Source organism: Halichoeres trimaculatus, unplaced genomic scaffold (genome assembly GCF_033239565.1).
Source record: "Halichoeres trimaculatus isolate MK-OKI-2021-1 unplaced genomic scaffold, fHalTri1.1 fHalTri1_scaffold_20, whole genome shotgun sequence".
NCBI lineage: Eukaryota > Metazoa > Chordata > Actinopteri > Labriformes > Labridae > Halichoeres > Halichoeres trimaculatus.
Window position 1 is genome coordinate 18,174,226 of NW_027437198.1, and position 16,406 is coordinate 18,190,631.

Consider the following 16,406-nt stretch of genomic DNA (forward strand, 5'->3'; position numbering starts at 1 on the left):
TGTATTGAAGATACAGCAACATTACATTCAAAGCACATCACCTAGCAGTCACTGAACAGAAAAAGTAAGATAGGAACTTACCTCACAAATAAGTTACATTCACAAAAATATCACTGGAAAAATACCATGATTCTGTGATCAGGGATAAACACAATGCCATGAAAGAATTTCACGAGCCGTGGCCGATCAATGGCACCTAAATGAAACAAGTATTACCCAAGTCCTATTTTATCCTGCACCACATCACGACTCTTCTCCTGCTGCTTTCTGCAACACTTGCTATTTCACTCCAGTTGAGAGGCTATTCCTGTAGATCTACCTTGAGACACATAAATATCATGCTACCGTTTAAATATATGCAGATTATCACAGAAGAAGGTACAAAATATCTACCTAACATCTTATTTGAGATGTTTGATAAGGAACTCATTACAGAAAGTGACTACAATTAATTATACCACAGCCATACTCACATTTACATTCTGTGTACATCATTGTGTACCCAGTGTCATAACTTTTGGCCATTATATTTATGTTTGTTGTCATTTACTGCGCTGCTTCTTGTTTAATTAGGAGACTGAAGGCTTATGTATTGATAACCTATGTAACCCTGTTTCCACTTAAGGCTTTTTAAAAGACCCTGTAATATTGACCCTGACCAAATATTTGTTTTTTAAAAAAGGATAATTTGGTCTATATAATATAAATCATGCATTACTAAAAAACTAAGACTGCTGTTTGAAATGGTTTCAAACAGAGATATTTTCCCTTCATTAAAATCTATGATCTTGGAGTCATTGGGCAAGTTAAACTGAATTTCTTTATCCAGCTGAATATCCTGAGCACCAGCCCAGGTTACATAAACACACACACTAACCTGAGAGCAAAAAAATACTCCAATCCATAAACATCATTGCATATGCTGCAGTCTTTCACACACGTTTTCTAACTAATCACTAGTTTCGTCCAAAAAAAAAAAAAAAAAAAAAGAAACAAAAAAACAAATAGCAATTCACTATTTCTGGTTATAAGACCTGCTGAGAAACCTAAATACAAGTAACTTGATTGAAGAATCCACTTGCAACAATCATTAATCTTCTGCAATTCATGATATACATATCAGTGTTTGATAAGAGTCTTTTAATTGTCTTTTTTGTTTGAAAGTGCTGTGAAATGTGTCGAACATTACATAAATACAACATGAGAAATTAAGGTCCTTTTACATTTCATGTACAGTGTCTGTAGTTCCAGCATGAGATTCTCATCGAGGAATGGTAATGGGAGCGTGCCAATCTGCTGCAAACTGTTGTTGTGACTGTGCTTGACTTGTGATGATTTTGGCCCGTGATAGAAGCTCAGGAGTGTGTTTGGGTGTAGGTGTTCACATGGAGAGTGGTCCCACAGGCATGTTGATGGACAGACTCCATTAGCTGCATCTCTGAGGTGAAAGGTGGAACAGGAGGGGAAGGGTGCTGGTTTATAAGGGTCAGGAGGTGAAGTAGGAGTTCTGCATGGAGTAGAGACGGTCAATGGGATTTCCCACTCGCCCTGCCAGGAGACTGCCGTCTCCTGTTGCTAGGAGGCAGTCTCCGAGGTGACCAAGGCTGCCATCGCTGTCCAGGTCATGGAACACTGTCTCTGAGTCTGCGGTGAGAAAAAGTGAGGTTATGGAAAGCTGGAGGGGTGCAGTCATAAATTACAACAAAAGAGAAGAGAAGAGAAGAGCGTAGGAGATAAATGTAAAGTTTTATAACAGAAATAAAGCTGAAAGGGGAACAAAACGGTCATTATTTATTGTCTATAGTTTAATCTGTGGTACCTGTGTTTGTACTTTCTTTTTATGCAATATGAAGCGACCTCTTTCAGTCCATATACACCAGTTTTTGATGGGATAGTAAAGAAAATACTGGCCAGTGCCAGTGTTTGACTATACAAAGCTCAAGTTAACTATCATTACAGGGATTCAATACATTTACTGCAAGAATAAAGTTGAACTCGCCGTATGGCTGCACCTGGAATGGTAATGATTATTAAAAGGGTTGAAAAGATTAAAAAAAATAAATAAAAAAAATCATCTTCAGGAGAGGTTTTCTTTTAAACTTGTATGGTTGAATTCCTGTCTCACCATAGGAATGGAGCTGCTCACTGCCCAGCTGTGGCGGTGTAAGCCCATGTCGAAATGGCTCTGCACCGTAGATATTTGGGTCCAGAGCTAGTAGCTGTTGACGTGGAAGAGAAGAATACCCCAGTATCCCATCCATGCCATGGGTACTAGAGCCATCTGTGTAGAGATGATAGTCCCTTCATTTGTATTTTTTTGTAGTTTATTAATCTAATCATGGCACATTATTTCACGCTGTAGTTGTTTTTTTCTTGAGTTTGAATTAGCATTTTGAGCCATTACCCTCACTGTCATCATTGCTCTGGCGGCCTCCTCTGCTCGGTCCTCTCCGTGTTCCTCCCAGCTGCTCTTGTTCCTGCTGCTGCTGCTGTTGCTGCTGCTGTCGGCGAGCTATCTTTTTCATCTGAGGCACAAAAAAAAGATCACATAGTGTCTTGATGAATTTTCTCTCTTTCTGATGACATGGAAAACAAAAAGTGTTCTTAGAAAATATGCAACATCTGACCTTGGCTCTTTGGTTTTGAAACCACACCTGCACAACACGCACTGTCAGTCCAGTCTCAGCAGCAAGTGTTTCTCTCACCTGGAGGTAAGAGTTTGTGTTTATTGTTTTTAAAATATCACTAAAAGCTTTAAACAGCTCAGTGCAAGGTGATGTTCAGACTAAGATTAAGGCAAATATCTGAAAAGTTTGAAAGAGATCTATCTAGTTTACACTTCATCCCACCTTACGGCAAGGTTTGGCAGACACTTCGAAGGAGGCCTTGAAAGCACGGCGCTGTTGAGTGGTCAGGATGGTTCGTGGCCTTTTTGAACGCTTGTGCTCCTTGCCTTCATCACCACCTTTCCCGCCTCCAGATCCTCCTCCACCGTCCTCATCCTCACTTTTCACTGAGCGATGAATGCACACAAAGAAGCAGTCAGAGCAGCAGGCACAACAAGATTTTGATTCCCCTCAGAATGAAAAAGATAAAAAAGTTAATCTGTAAATTCTGAAGAAGTGTTTTTTAACCAAACTGCTGTTAAACATTTAAACACTTATAGTTTAAATAATTATAAACTTCAGTTATCCCATATGTACTCATTTTTGCCTTTTACTCAAAACATCACCAGTCTTATCCCACAGTAGAGCATGCAGGTTATTTTTTAACTCTGGTATCGGATCGGGATCAGTATTGGTCGATACCCAAAGACCAGGTATCAGTATTGGTATCGGGACCAGAAAAGCTGGATTGGTGCATCCCTAATCGAGAGGTTGAAAGACCTCTGGAGTGGAAAGCAGTTTCTAAAGCGTACAAATCCATTTTTTTTCCAGGTCAGAGGAAATTCACATTTTAAAGCCTTTTTTTTAAGATGTCAGCACTTTACTGTTTAATGGGTGAGAGTAACAACAAAAAAATATTAAAAGAAAGAGAGATTTTATCTTTGCTGTTTAACCAAAAAGGAAATCTGTATTTAGAACAATTAGTCAGAGACGGAGGAAAGCGAGATGACTCTGGGCTGATGTAAACGTGTTCCAGGAAAGCCGCCTGATAACACAACCTATCTTACCTGACTCAGTTGGTGTGGGGCTAATTGCAGCCAACATTTCCCTCTCCTTCTCGTAGTCCATACGGCAGAGCAGCTGGCCTTCTTTCAGCACAAACTCATCACCTCTTTGCAGCCGGCGTTCACACTCACAGCAGGTGAAGCAGCCCAGGTGGTACACCTGGCCTTGCACGCGCATTATCAGCTCCGAACGCCCCACCACCTGCAGACAGGCACTGCACTTCCTCACAAATAGCCTGAGAATGCAGAGAAAGATCACTTAGAGGAATACCTTGACAAAACATGAAGCTGTGGAAATCAAGAAGAGCAGAGCTGGACCCTTGTGACCTGTGATTACAGTTAAAGGCACAGAGAAGGAGCTCGGAAACATTAACCATCAGCTCAAACCATTCTACAGATTAGCGTTGTCTCTTAATTAAAGGTCGTATAAACATTACCCAATCCACAGAGCAACAAGGTGAACATCTGCTGAGGGAAATAACAGGAGTCTGATATTGTACATTGTATTTTCTTTCTGCTTTTATTACAGTAGGTGGCAGTAGTTGGCTAATGATAAAAGAGCTGTCTGTTATAAGTCTTCCAGTTTAACTCATGAAATGTTGAGATTTTCTTGATGGGATTAACTCCAGTATGCTCACATCCCACCCACAACCTTAAAGTTCTTATTTAACATGATGAAATAAGCTTAAAATAGAGTAATTCTCAAGTCCATCGCCTTCCTCTGTGACTGCTATCCTCCTTTTGTCCTACTGTCTCTCCTCCTGTGAGATATTCTAACCCCTCAATTTCTCTCCTGCCTCGCCATCTCTTCACATCCCTATTTCCATTCACGGGGTCTAAGACTCTGCCTTTAAATTCCTCTCAAATCCCTGCTCTTGCTCTTGGTTTCCTCCCCCTCCCTCCCAAGTATTTTCTGCCAGCATTCCCAGTTCTCCCTCACGCCCTCCCAGCCTGCCTCCCCAGTTCACTGAAACTAATAAAGACAGGATTAATTAGATTGTTGTTTAAACAGTGCGATGGCCAGACAGACGCTGTAAACTCATAACCAGGGATTGGGGATAGCATGGGGTTAATCTCTCTCCTCTCACTTATACACACTAAAACACACATACACACAAAAACATAGACTCTCACACACACATGCACACACACGTGCAGGCATGTGTTTCGACATTTGCGCACTCACAGAATATTGGAACACTCGGTCTGATATTGGTTAGTTAACCATCACCACAAACAATGATGGCAAAAGAGAACTGCAATCAAAAGATGAAAATATATATATCTGCTCTCGAGGATGAGTTACCGAGCAGTTGGAGGGGAAAAAAGGGAAAGGTCAGTGGATACCCAAACAAATAGATAAATAAATAAATAAAACCTAGGATAGAGGGAGGGAGGAGAAGATGGGAGTGAACAGGGGGAGGAAAGGACAAAGAAGAAGTGTTGTGGTCCCTGACCGAGTGATAGGAAGGTGTTGTTGCCCAAATCTGGAGTGTTAAGAGGGAGCCAGGTCTGCACATTAGAGCTCCTAATCTGTGATTCTGTCCCAAACGCAGCTGCTACAGCTAATCTTTCTCAATCCATCTGCCAAATACTTTCCAAATTCCCCAAATGACAGTGTGGCTAACTTAACATCAGTAAACAAACACAAATGTCCTCATTAGCAGTTTGAGGCACATCTAAAGAAACGGAACATTATGTTTGACTTGAAAAGTTGCTCCCAAACCTTTTTCCTGCCATCTCACATATACAGTTACTGAAGGGAAAGTGCCCCTGTCTGCTTAATAAGGACCTCACGCTTAATCCAAACACACTTCACCTCCCTCAAAGTGTCCTTTCAACATGGACAAAGCAGAGGAGAGCAGAATTGTCACAGGATGGCTTGACATTAGACGGATGATGTGGTTAAGTCCCACACTCCCTAATCAGGGTGTACACAGCACGGTAGGAATTTACTCAACATGGCAAATGAAGGCAACTTGGGGCAACTGCCTCAGAGGGGGGTCTGTAAGTAGATCAGTCTAATCCCTCTAATAGAAGCATTACTCACACTGGCCCTGACCAGGGTGCAGCTTCCAATAAACCACTTTGGACCTGGCGGCTCGGGCAGGTACTTCTTTTTTTTTTTTTTTGCCAGGCACCAAATTTTAACAATGTATTTAACAACCTAACAGAAAAGAAGCACACACTGGTTGTTTCATATTGTTAGAGAAATTATGTTATGCTGTTTGTGTGTATGTGCCTGAGTATGTTGGTTTCATCTTTCCTTCTGCAGCTTGCTCCTTCACTGCAACTACTTCAATTTTTTAACTGTTTTGAAAGATCTGATTATAAAGTACAGAAGGCTAATTGTCAATCCAACTTTTAGTTCAGTAATAAGGCATGCAGATAGCAAAACAGAAGTTTTCATGACAACGATCGGAAGCACAGATTATTTTTCTTGCATCCTAACTCAGGTACAATAAACATAAATGAAGAATAAATCCAATAGCTCAGTAAACGACTGAGACCAGCTATCTGAAAAGCTATTTTGAAAAGACTTTGCGATGGATTTAACTGGCTTTTCTTTTATGAAGTGATGCATGCACTGTTCATATGTACATAATTACAATGAATTACAAAGCTGACAGAAGACTGTCTGATTGTGGGCTTGAGTTCATGATGCACAAACCTCGGGAACTATGGCTGCAGCACTTTTGCATTTCCTGCTATGGATTTCTGAGGGGTTAGGGGGGCACAGCTAATCACAAGCTCACTGATTATGAGATCAAATGCAGACGCTGATGTGTTGTAAGAAGCGGGTGGAAAATAACCAACCCTTTTCCTCCTTGCTTTACTGTATACAAACTGAATTACAGAGCTTTTGCCGTCTCCTGAAGTCAAATCATGTGGCATCGTTTTGCAGTTGAGCTCAGACAAGCTCCACAATGAATATGTAAGTGTCTCAGAGCGAGCTTTGTTATTGAGCCTGTTTTCATAATTGATCAATATTTATATTCCAGGGTGCCTCCTTTTTGCAGAAGGCTCCAAGATGCCGAACTTGGACGGATTGAGTCTGAAACTGAAGTTCATCAAGGATCCTCTAGATTGCAAAGTGTGACATGCAATCCTCATTCTGTAACATATCATTTAAGTGTGATCACTTATATTTTCAACAACTTTAATGTATGAAAGTGACCATTCTGTTAAAATAAGATAAATTCATTACTTTCATGCGGCTGAAGCTTAAGAAAAAAACGAGATGCAACATTTTTACTTTTAAGTTGTACTCTGTTCAGTATCTCTTTCTCAGGTATGTGTGTGTGTGAGAGTGTGTGCGTGTGTGTGTGTGTGTGTGTGTGTGTGTGTTTGTGCATGCGCGCACACACTTCAGGCGGATATTGCTCTGTGAAGCAAAATGGCTCAGAGCCAGGGTTCAGTAATCACATCATCTCCTTTTATTAAATCTCCCTGCACTGCTTCTGTGTTATTAAAATCTCCCAGCATTCCCCACGATACTCACTACCCCTGCCACCACTCACTGACGCTCACTCACACAAATACACACATGTATATAAATAAATATATATATATACAGTACTGTCACGAACACACACACACACTCACACACATGGATATATGTACAGTCACATGCACATACAAACACAAATATGCACAGTTTGTGTAAATACAGATAAGAGGCCCGGGTACAAACATCAATAAAACACTGACAGATGCTCTCATTTGTGCACCACCATGCATCAATAAAGTAAAATCATAAACAGTCCTTTTGTTCAGAGAATGCTAATGCTAAAATTTGTAAAAGCTGTGTCAAACTTGTTATCCAAAGGCTACGAGGGCCTGCAATGTGCGATAGAGGCATGTCTGCACAAACCATCAGCCCATCTCACAGTTATACAGTTACATGTCATGACTCTCACTGTAAAGTGTTCACACTGGTAATAAGACCAGCTCTACATGAGAGCAGCACTGACGCCAATGCTATTCTGGACCTACTGTAATATACCTGTAAAAGTATCAACAAAAAACTCTATGGTTTGCATGATAAGTGTGTCTGGATGTGTGCGCTTTACACCTGATGCTACCAGGAATGAATGCTATGTGTGTGTATATAGATGTGTGTTTGTGTGTGTGTGTGTTAGTTTAGATAAAACAGTTAATCCCCAGGCCACCAGAACGCAATATCCTGTCTGCCCGTTTCTCATTTCCTGTCTGTCTCTGGCGGAGTGGGAAGCAGCGGGGAGGGGGTGGCGGGGGACAGCGGGACCCGTTGCCCCAGAAACAGGAGATACAGCCGGTCGATTTGAGAAAAAGTCTACGCCGATCTCCCTATCTCTCCCTCTCTGGTGCGACCCCCTATTCTCTCCCTTTCTTTTTCCTCCCTCTCTCTGCTTTTATTATCTCAGATTTAATAAAGCCAAGGCGAGCAGCTTGTTCTGCCATGAAACATTTATTAGCTGTCTGTTATAAAATTGTTGTGGGGGAGGAAAGATGATGGGGTCTCATCTCACATTATGCAAAAACAGTGGCAATATCATCCCCTCCATACACACCCACAAAAATCGGCCTCATCCTTGAGTGTGTGTCCTTTCCCAAAACCCAAGTTCCTCATCTGTGCCCTATTTATTCCACTTCAAACCCTACTTTCATTGCTCTGATTTCTGTTTTCATTTTAAAAATCTTCCCCATCCTGACTTAACTCTCCTCTGGCAGGTCTACAACCATCATGTGTTGAGCTGCTAATGCAAAACTCCATAGAGTGATGATGTGTCCTCCTCACTATACAACTCTGATTCACCCAGAAACACGATGGACAACAAACTTTCTTCCGCAAATCCATATACAGACAGAAATGGTGGATTACTCAAGGACAAAATAAATATTTCCTCATTCCACCCAGAATATTGTTAGCTGTGATAGTTTGGTGTATTCTGCAGAAGATAAGAGAGCGGCTGAGACTCCTGCTGCCACCTTTGTGACAGTAATGATACACTGATGTGAGCGCCACAGCAGCATTTCAATCTAAGGTCATGAAAACAAAACATGTTTTAACAGTGATAGTTCTCCTCCACAGGCTTGATGCATTAAAAGTGTTTTATAAAAAATTCCCTGTGTCATTTATCTGTTGGGAACATGCTAAAAGCGTGTTGTCTTTCTGATGTGTCATTGCATAATTCTCTCTAATAGTATTTCCCAGCAGCCTGGTGTCAGGCCTGTCATCACAGGACAGCAACAGAACACTGGGTAATTAGCACTGTACCAATCAGCCTCACCACCTCCTCCTCCTCCCGTCCCCATCCCGAGACACAAAGAAGCGCTCAGGGAAGGGAGGCGATTAAGAGAAAACAAGGGATAAACGGGGAGATAAACTGTTTGGTGTCATGGCTGCCATCAATCTCAACGAGAACAAAATGAGGTTTGGAATAGAGAAATAATATTACAAAGCAGACAGTGATGAACGAGGTAAAGGATAGAGAGACAGGGAGAGGAATGGTGGGTGGGGTGGGGGTACATAAGGAGGGAACAGGGGGAGAAGATTCAGTTTCCATCCTCAGCCTCAGTATTTTAGTGCAGGAGGACTCAGAAGTTCACTTACATAAATGCACTGTAACTTGAGAGTATACTCTGTCAGGAATTGGGATTAGACTCACATTTATCTACCTGGTCAGCAGAGGGAGATCATGTAACTGTGGCAGTGGGGTCTCCATCGCTCTGTCTGCAAAGACAGGGTTGGAAAGCCTAGCTGTAGACTTGGTGCCCTCCACCCCACAGAGTGAGGTATTAAACCCGAGGTTTAGTGAATATCCACCCCGGTGACCTGTTTTTCACAGGGGTGAAGTTGCCTTTATGGGGCTTATACAGAGGCCCCGCACAGCCAGACTGGCTTCCATTCTGCCCAGGTTCAGCACTATTGACTGGGGTATGCTGGTCTTAGACTGGTCCGCTTGGCAAGGTACTATAAGGTCTAACAAGTGTGTAAAGTGTAAAATGACTGTGACACAGGAAATGCATGCCAGGTGATGTTGCCAGTATGTATTCATGAAACAGGGGGTTAAACTGTCTGTAAAAGGAAACCTTAATTTTATAATGATTTTTTTTCATCAAACTTTATTCAAAATACATCATCTTACTTCAATCTTTGGAGAAACTTGCTCCTTCTAAACTCCCTGTGGGTGCTGTTTTCCATTATTTCTATATATTCTGCCCATATCAACAACAGAATTGAAGCATTGCACCAGTAAATAAAGACATCACGATCAAACTTGAAGTGTGGAAAGCAGAAGTCTCGCCACAAATTTATTCTAAAGCTTTAATTTGAACATCTGGTCCATGCCTAGATGGAGTTCCAGAGAATTTCTTAAGGTTTCAACACCAAAAAGAAATCCAAAAGAGAAATCCACAAGATGCACTTCAGTTTATTGTGTCTAAATCCCCTCATTACCATAACAGATTGAGACAGGGGGATCTCTAAATTGAAGGCATACCTCCTGCTTTATTCCAAAGATAAGAAGTGTTAGAGGAAGATCACTTATTGATTTGAATACTTTTCAGCAACTTAACTCAAAGATGCCTCACAGTTTATAACCTAAAAAAAAAATTCCAAAATTAATCACGATTTTGGTTAGATTTAAGAGGTCAGTGATGGTGTTGATGTTGATAGTGGATGTTGTCTTTTTTGTGCACTGGAGCGATCACTTCAGAATCATTTGAAATCATCTTTGAAAACATTAAACATGCAAATGTCGCATAAACTTTTGCCTCAGAGGCAATTTATCCCAGAGGAATCAGAACGGGGGATGGGTCACGTTTCAAAATGAGATTTGTCCCCTCATTTGAATTTTTAGACATTCACATGGCTGAATTTGTTTGTACCTCAACATTAGAGATAATTAGGAAATATTTGATGATAAACTCTCCAAAAAATATTATTTGTCTTTGTTTGGTATGTTATTTGGGAAAACTAAAACAAGCAAGAGTGGAAGAGCTATGACGTCTTTTGTGATGATGATGATGAGATTTTCAGTTTATGCTATGGAGAGGAGGAGAGAGAAGTTGTGCCTGTTTGTATTTCAAAGTAACTGATACGTTTCAAAATATTTGGACAAGACACATATTGCATGATGGTGGATGGGAATCAGTTTTGTGGGACAAACCTGCAAAAAACAAGAATAAATGTTTTAATCTACCCACTTTTCAAACCTAATATAGACAAAATAGAAATAACTTCTGTAAAATAAAAAAGCAGCTGATCTGATTCTGCCTTTTGTTGAAGTTTAAACTAAAATGGATCCACGCTCCAAGCAAAGGGTAAAGAGTCACAGAATTCCCCTTAAATTATTGTGCACGTTCCAGATTTTTGCACATGGTAATCTGTAATAGTGCACACACACCTGCTCCAGACGGGGAGTGTGGATGTGTGGTTTAAGGCACTGATGGACAGACTGCAGGGAAAACAAGGAGACATTGTTGCTGATTCGCTGAAGGTCACAGTCAGCATTGCGTGCCAAGTCTGGCACACACTCACACAACAAGGCAACTCTCCATATGCAATGTATAGCAGACTAAATCAACACCATGGTGAATGAGCCACCGACTTTTAATTGAAATCTACAATTACAGTCATTACACAAGGAGAGCAAATACGCCTTCACATTCCATCACTCAAAATGAACCCAGTGCCTCATTTCTGCTAAACTTTTGCCTCCACTTTTCCCACTCGTTTTTCCAGATAAATGTCACACAATGGGACTTTCATCAGGCAGCTCCCCCTTTCTCTCTCTGCTCTTACCCTCTGCTTCTATCTTACTGAGTCTCTCTCTTCCTCCAGATGTCAGGTACAGAGGGAGCGTCTGTGCTGCTGGATGCCGTCTGACACTTTTCAAAACAATGATAACAAGCTCCGAGCTCGTCCTTCAGCTGTCTGTTCCTGTAGCTTCCACTGCAGGCATGACCACTGACCGCAGGTACAAAGCAAACACACACACATATGCTCACACATGCTCACACATACATGCTCACATGTACCATGACCTCCAAAATGATCAATGTCAGTCAAGAAAAAAATCAGTTCACACTTCCCAAAAGCTGTTGTTTTGTTTATCCTTGCAGAAAAAAAGCATGTGTCTGGATATGTATGGTGACACAACAACAACACATGGGCCTATTAACTGAAAGGTGGAGATATGGATGGTAAACTTATTGGAGTGGAAGTTAAAAAACCTCCTAATTTGAAATGAATGAGTTGACAAAATTTCACCTAAATGACTGAATCTCAATTTTTTTTATGTTAAAGTGTCAAGAAAACTGAATTATTGTGAATTGGCTGTGGTTTATCTGATTCCCCTCCAAATAGTAGATGCATGACAAAAATACACACTGTCACCATAGAAGTATAGCTATATCAACATTTACATTACACCATATTTAAATGAATGTTGTGATACTACAGTTACATTTGAATAAAACAGAAGCAGATAAAAAGTGTGTGGCACATCGAGGATCTGAATCTCCTCTTTCTTGAAATGACACGTTGATATACAATTTATGGTAAATTTTAACAGAGGGCCAATGTAATTAAGTTTTCCATTTCCAAAAAGTCCCACAATTCAAAAGCTTAATTAAGACATAAATCAAGAAAAATGTGGGGGCTCGAAAAGCGGTAAAGAAAAAAGTACTATGGCTGAAGTTCTATTGAGTAATATTATAGGTAAAACACTGACTACCCATGCAAAAAGCTTCCCACTCCTTTTTCTCAAATCATTCATACTTTTCCTTCTGGAAACTATGTTTTGGTGGATTTGACTTGTGTAGGATCTGTTTATAACACTACAAATACTTAAAATCCTTTTGCTCAGTAGCTTGTTTGATACCTGTTTGATTGGATGAGTTGATTGAACCAAGCACAGTTCAGTACAAATACAAGTTGGCACGAGTGATTCTACCTGAACATTTAGGAGACAATGTTACTCACAAGCCAAAATTATACCATGTGTAGTGATATAAATAGAAAGAACCCCTACTCCCTTTTTTTCACTTGTTTCTCAATATTTGACTCTTAATTGTGCTGCACCTTACTATGTGTTGCAAAAAGCTAAGTGCATGAAAATTGAACATGTTCAATAAAGATTGAAAAAAAATTGCAGATGAAAGATGAAGATGAAATTACATAATATTGTCTGAAAATCTGAATTATTTTGTCATTGTAGTCTCCTCTTGGAGAGGAAAACATGCATAGACAATCAGAAAGCTTCTCTGCTGCTGATTGGGGGAATATTGTGACTTCCCTACAAAGCACTAATAATATACTGTTATGAGCTGGGATATGAGAGGGATATCAAAACTTTGAAGAAATTTAAGAGGTTTGAGTTTTCTACTTACTTTCAAAATGAATTAAACTCTGATGAATGTGGGTGTGGCATGGAGAAATATGCACATCTTGGAAGTGGAAAACTTAGGAAACTAGCCATTGTAATGAGGAAATGCTTTCATTATAAGTTTTTTTTTTTTTTTTTTTTTTTGACACACAAACACAGTTCTGGCGATTTCAGTGTTTTCTTTATCACAGAGGGCTCAAGCTTTTTTTTTTGAAGAACTGTTAATCAAAGCTCAGCACTGTGGAAAATGAGCGCCCAGTGTGTAAGAGTGTGTGTATCCGTGAGCGTGTGTGTATTCCCTTACTTCTCATAGTCAGGCTTGCAGTACAACAGTCGGTCCCTGCAGTAACAGGTCCCGGTGAGTGCACTCAAACACACGGCGCACTTGACGCAGGTCTCGTGCCAAGAGCGCTCGTTCACGCGCAGCAGGAAGCGGTCGGCGATGGGAGACTCGCAGCCCGCACACAGCTCTCCCCCTCCCCTGTACTCCGGACCTGGGGGGCAGCATATCAGCGTGTGATCGGGACACAAACAGAGGGAGGGACAGGTCGTTAGCTTCGTTTGTCTTTTTGCTGCCACACCTTTCTTTTAAGAATTCTCTCTCTCTAATTTCACAAACGACCATCTATAAAATACTTTCGCAGCGTGATGTTTAATTTGTAGAAAATACATTTGTGAGTTTAGAGTTTTTCAATTTATTTCTGTTTTCATTATTTTGGTGCGTAACAGCAGCCGTACTCTCCAACTCTACCGAGGTCATCCCTGGATCAGGTGTGGGCCTTTTCAAGAGGCCGGACCCCTTTTTTTCATGAAACAGAGAAAAACCTAAATTTATTTTAATTTTAACTCCATATACCCCTGATAATTATCAGACTATTTAACAAAAACAAATTTGACCTTGAATTTTTTTTCCTAATATCAGCATCCTGTTTTATTTCAAAAAAATTAACGCTCTGGTGGTTATTCAAGCGAATTCTTTTTTATAAATTCTTCAAATTTGTTTCTTTCTTATTTAAACAGGCTACTCATGCAGGGATTTATATTGCATCAGTATCCAAAACTGAGGTTACGGTGAAGTCCATATTAATGACTGAACACGTTTTTCATCTTTTTTAAGCAAATTTGAAAAACAATACAAAAGTTTGTCAGAGTTGTTCTAGTAATATTTTCTTGTGTTTTACTAAAAGTGTTTTATTTTCCATGTGGGCCTAACGATGCAGATGTAGTCGGCCGTAAAACACTCACCGAAAGGCGTTGAGGATGGAGGCTGCTGCAGACAGGATTGCTGGCTTTCCTCTGTTTTCATCCCTTCTCTCCTTCCCTCAGTGTGATCGCTACAGCGGACACAAAAGGCAGCAATTTAATCCAACATACGAGCTACACCACTGTAATGATGTGACTGCAACCAAAAGGCAGAAGCCTGATGCAAAAAGTAAGAACAATATGAACAGAGGCACTCCTATAAAATACTGCTGTTTACGGGGCAGTAGTTTCATTCAGATTAGACTTATTTTGCATACACACACTCCAAACTGACACATACAGGCTTCTGTATTATTTTGATAAAAGACAGAAACAAAATTAAATAAAAAATTAATAAAGAAAAATAAAAAAGGTGGATCTAATTTTCAGCATAATTCAGAAAAAAAGCGAATTCAGAAGGAAATAAGGATCGAGTTTTAACCATAATAGTTAATTCATAGGCCCCCCAAAAATCGGTCTTAATTTTTTTTTTTCCACAATCAAAAATCTAAATATTGCTTGTAGACAATTCTCCAAAATAGGGGTATAATGTAACTAAAGTCTCAGTTTTTCAACGAGACTCGCAAAATTAAGACAGATAATTCCTGTGTATTAGATTAATTCAAAATTTATTTTACCAAATTAATTGGAAGAATTTAAAATGTCTTTATTTTCAAGTTCTCTCTCCAAAAGGAAAAACAAAAGCAACAAAATTTGACTGAAGATGAGAAATGAAAATAACTTTATTAATATGGGATATTTATTCATTTTGCCATTGTGCTTGCTTATGCTGTGTTTTGGTATTTTTTGCTCGTGCTTATCTTCTCTCTAAATTAATGTGTATAGGCCTGCAACATATAGGCCTATATTCAACGTGGATGAATAAATAAATAAACATTTGGTTTTGAAAATCTAATCTTTCGCTCCACTTTTTGGGGCAGTTTTGTAGTGAAATGCACAAATTGTTTGTACTGGCAAAGTCCTTAAAAATCGAGAAACTGTCGCCTTGCTGTGGAAAATTAAGTAATGACACAAATGAATTATGTAAATGCTGTCTGATTTGATGATCAGCCTAATTGTGGGTTAAATGGATTACTGACCTGTTCATGGAATCAGATTGTAAGAAACTGCCTGATAGTCTTAAAAAATACGACAGAAATCATAGTAATGTTAAAGTATTTTTCACGATTTTTTTCTGCTAAGGATAACACATATGAGAAATAGTAGCGTAAAGTAGCCAGAGCGTTGTTTTGAAGAGACACACCTTTTTGTGCCCTTGACTTTATGCCATAACAAACAGAATTTCGTTTCAGCAAAATGATCTTTTCAATAAAAAGTAGAGAGATAAAAAGTTGATCTGATATTGGAAATATTTAGTTTCATCGCGTATCAGACTCATCCACAAGAAGCTGTATCTTTAAAGCAGTGATTTCAGTCCACAGAACCACCAACCGAAAGCTTACCTGTAGGATCGGCTCTCCTCTGGTATCTCAGATCACATTTTTTTTTATAGAGACAAGGTCACCGTGACTTCATAGTTCTTGACCACAACATTTAAACATACCAGTGTTGGCTCACGTTGCAAACTAACCCTAATGCAGGAGACAAAGACTCCACTTCAAGCGCGCAAAACATTTGGATATGACAACGCTGCTTCTTCTGAACCTGTTCTTAGGTTGCGGGGTCTTACCTTGAGGTTAAACACACTCCTCCTGAAATCTCAGTTGGCAACATGAAAACCTGCGGAAACTTTCGGCCAGTGGAGGAACACACGCGTTCACAGCTTGTTCACCTGTACCTCACAGTCCAGAGCGCATGTTGCTTACAGGAATAATCCAAACAGCATGATGACCCAAACTATTCTCTATTGTGTCTCTTCTGTTTCTGTGCCAGTCGTGCGTGCGCTCTGACTGCTCTGTGCGTAAAAAAGAGGGAGGAGATGGACAGACAAGAGAGGGAGGGAGAAGGTGCGGAAGATGATGGGGGATGATGAGCGATGATGCAGCCTATTGATAACACACATGGGGATGATCTCTTGCATTTGTGTTCAGTGACGGGGACTCTGAAGGATGCAGGTAAGAGATAAGAGGTCCTAAAGCGAGAAAAAGAAAAGAAAAGAA

The 16,406-nt window shown here is 40.1% G+C and overlaps 1 protein-coding gene across 1 annotated transcript; it reads right to left on the bottom strand.

Annotated features, from left to right (window-relative positions):
- Nucleotides 1-16,223, bottom strand: lmx1al (LIM homeobox transcription factor 1, alpha-like). The gene is made up of 9 exons (XM_074697439.1): nt 15,977-16,223; nt 14,290-14,378; nt 13,349-13,538; nt 3,674-3,906; nt 2,850-3,013; nt 2,628-2,705; nt 2,405-2,525; nt 2,126-2,281; nt 1-1,644 (listed from the first exon to the last, which is right to left on the bottom strand). The coding sequence occupies exons 1-9, from the start codon at nt 16,018-16,020 to the stop codon at nt 1,487-1,489; spliced, it is 1,233 nt and encodes a 410-aa protein (XP_074553540.1). The 5' UTR covers nt 16,021-16,223; the 3' UTR covers nt 1-1,486.
- Nucleotides 16,224-16,406: the final 183 nt, after the last annotated feature.

Bases quoted from the DNA above. Each gene is read 5' to 3' on its own strand.
- lmx1al (XM_074697439.1), bottom strand. From the start codon at position 16,020: ATGTTGCCAACTGAGATTTCAGGAGGAGTGTGTTTAACCTCAAG. The intron at 2,282-2,404 runs GTAATGGCTCAA...ATCTCTACACAG, and splicing joins GAGCAATGATGACAGTGAGG to ATGGCTCTAGTACCCATGGC. The intron at 1,645-2,125 runs GTGAGACAGGAA...TTCTCACCGCAG, and splicing joins TGAGCAGCTCCATTCCTATG to ACTCAGAGACAGTGTTCCAT.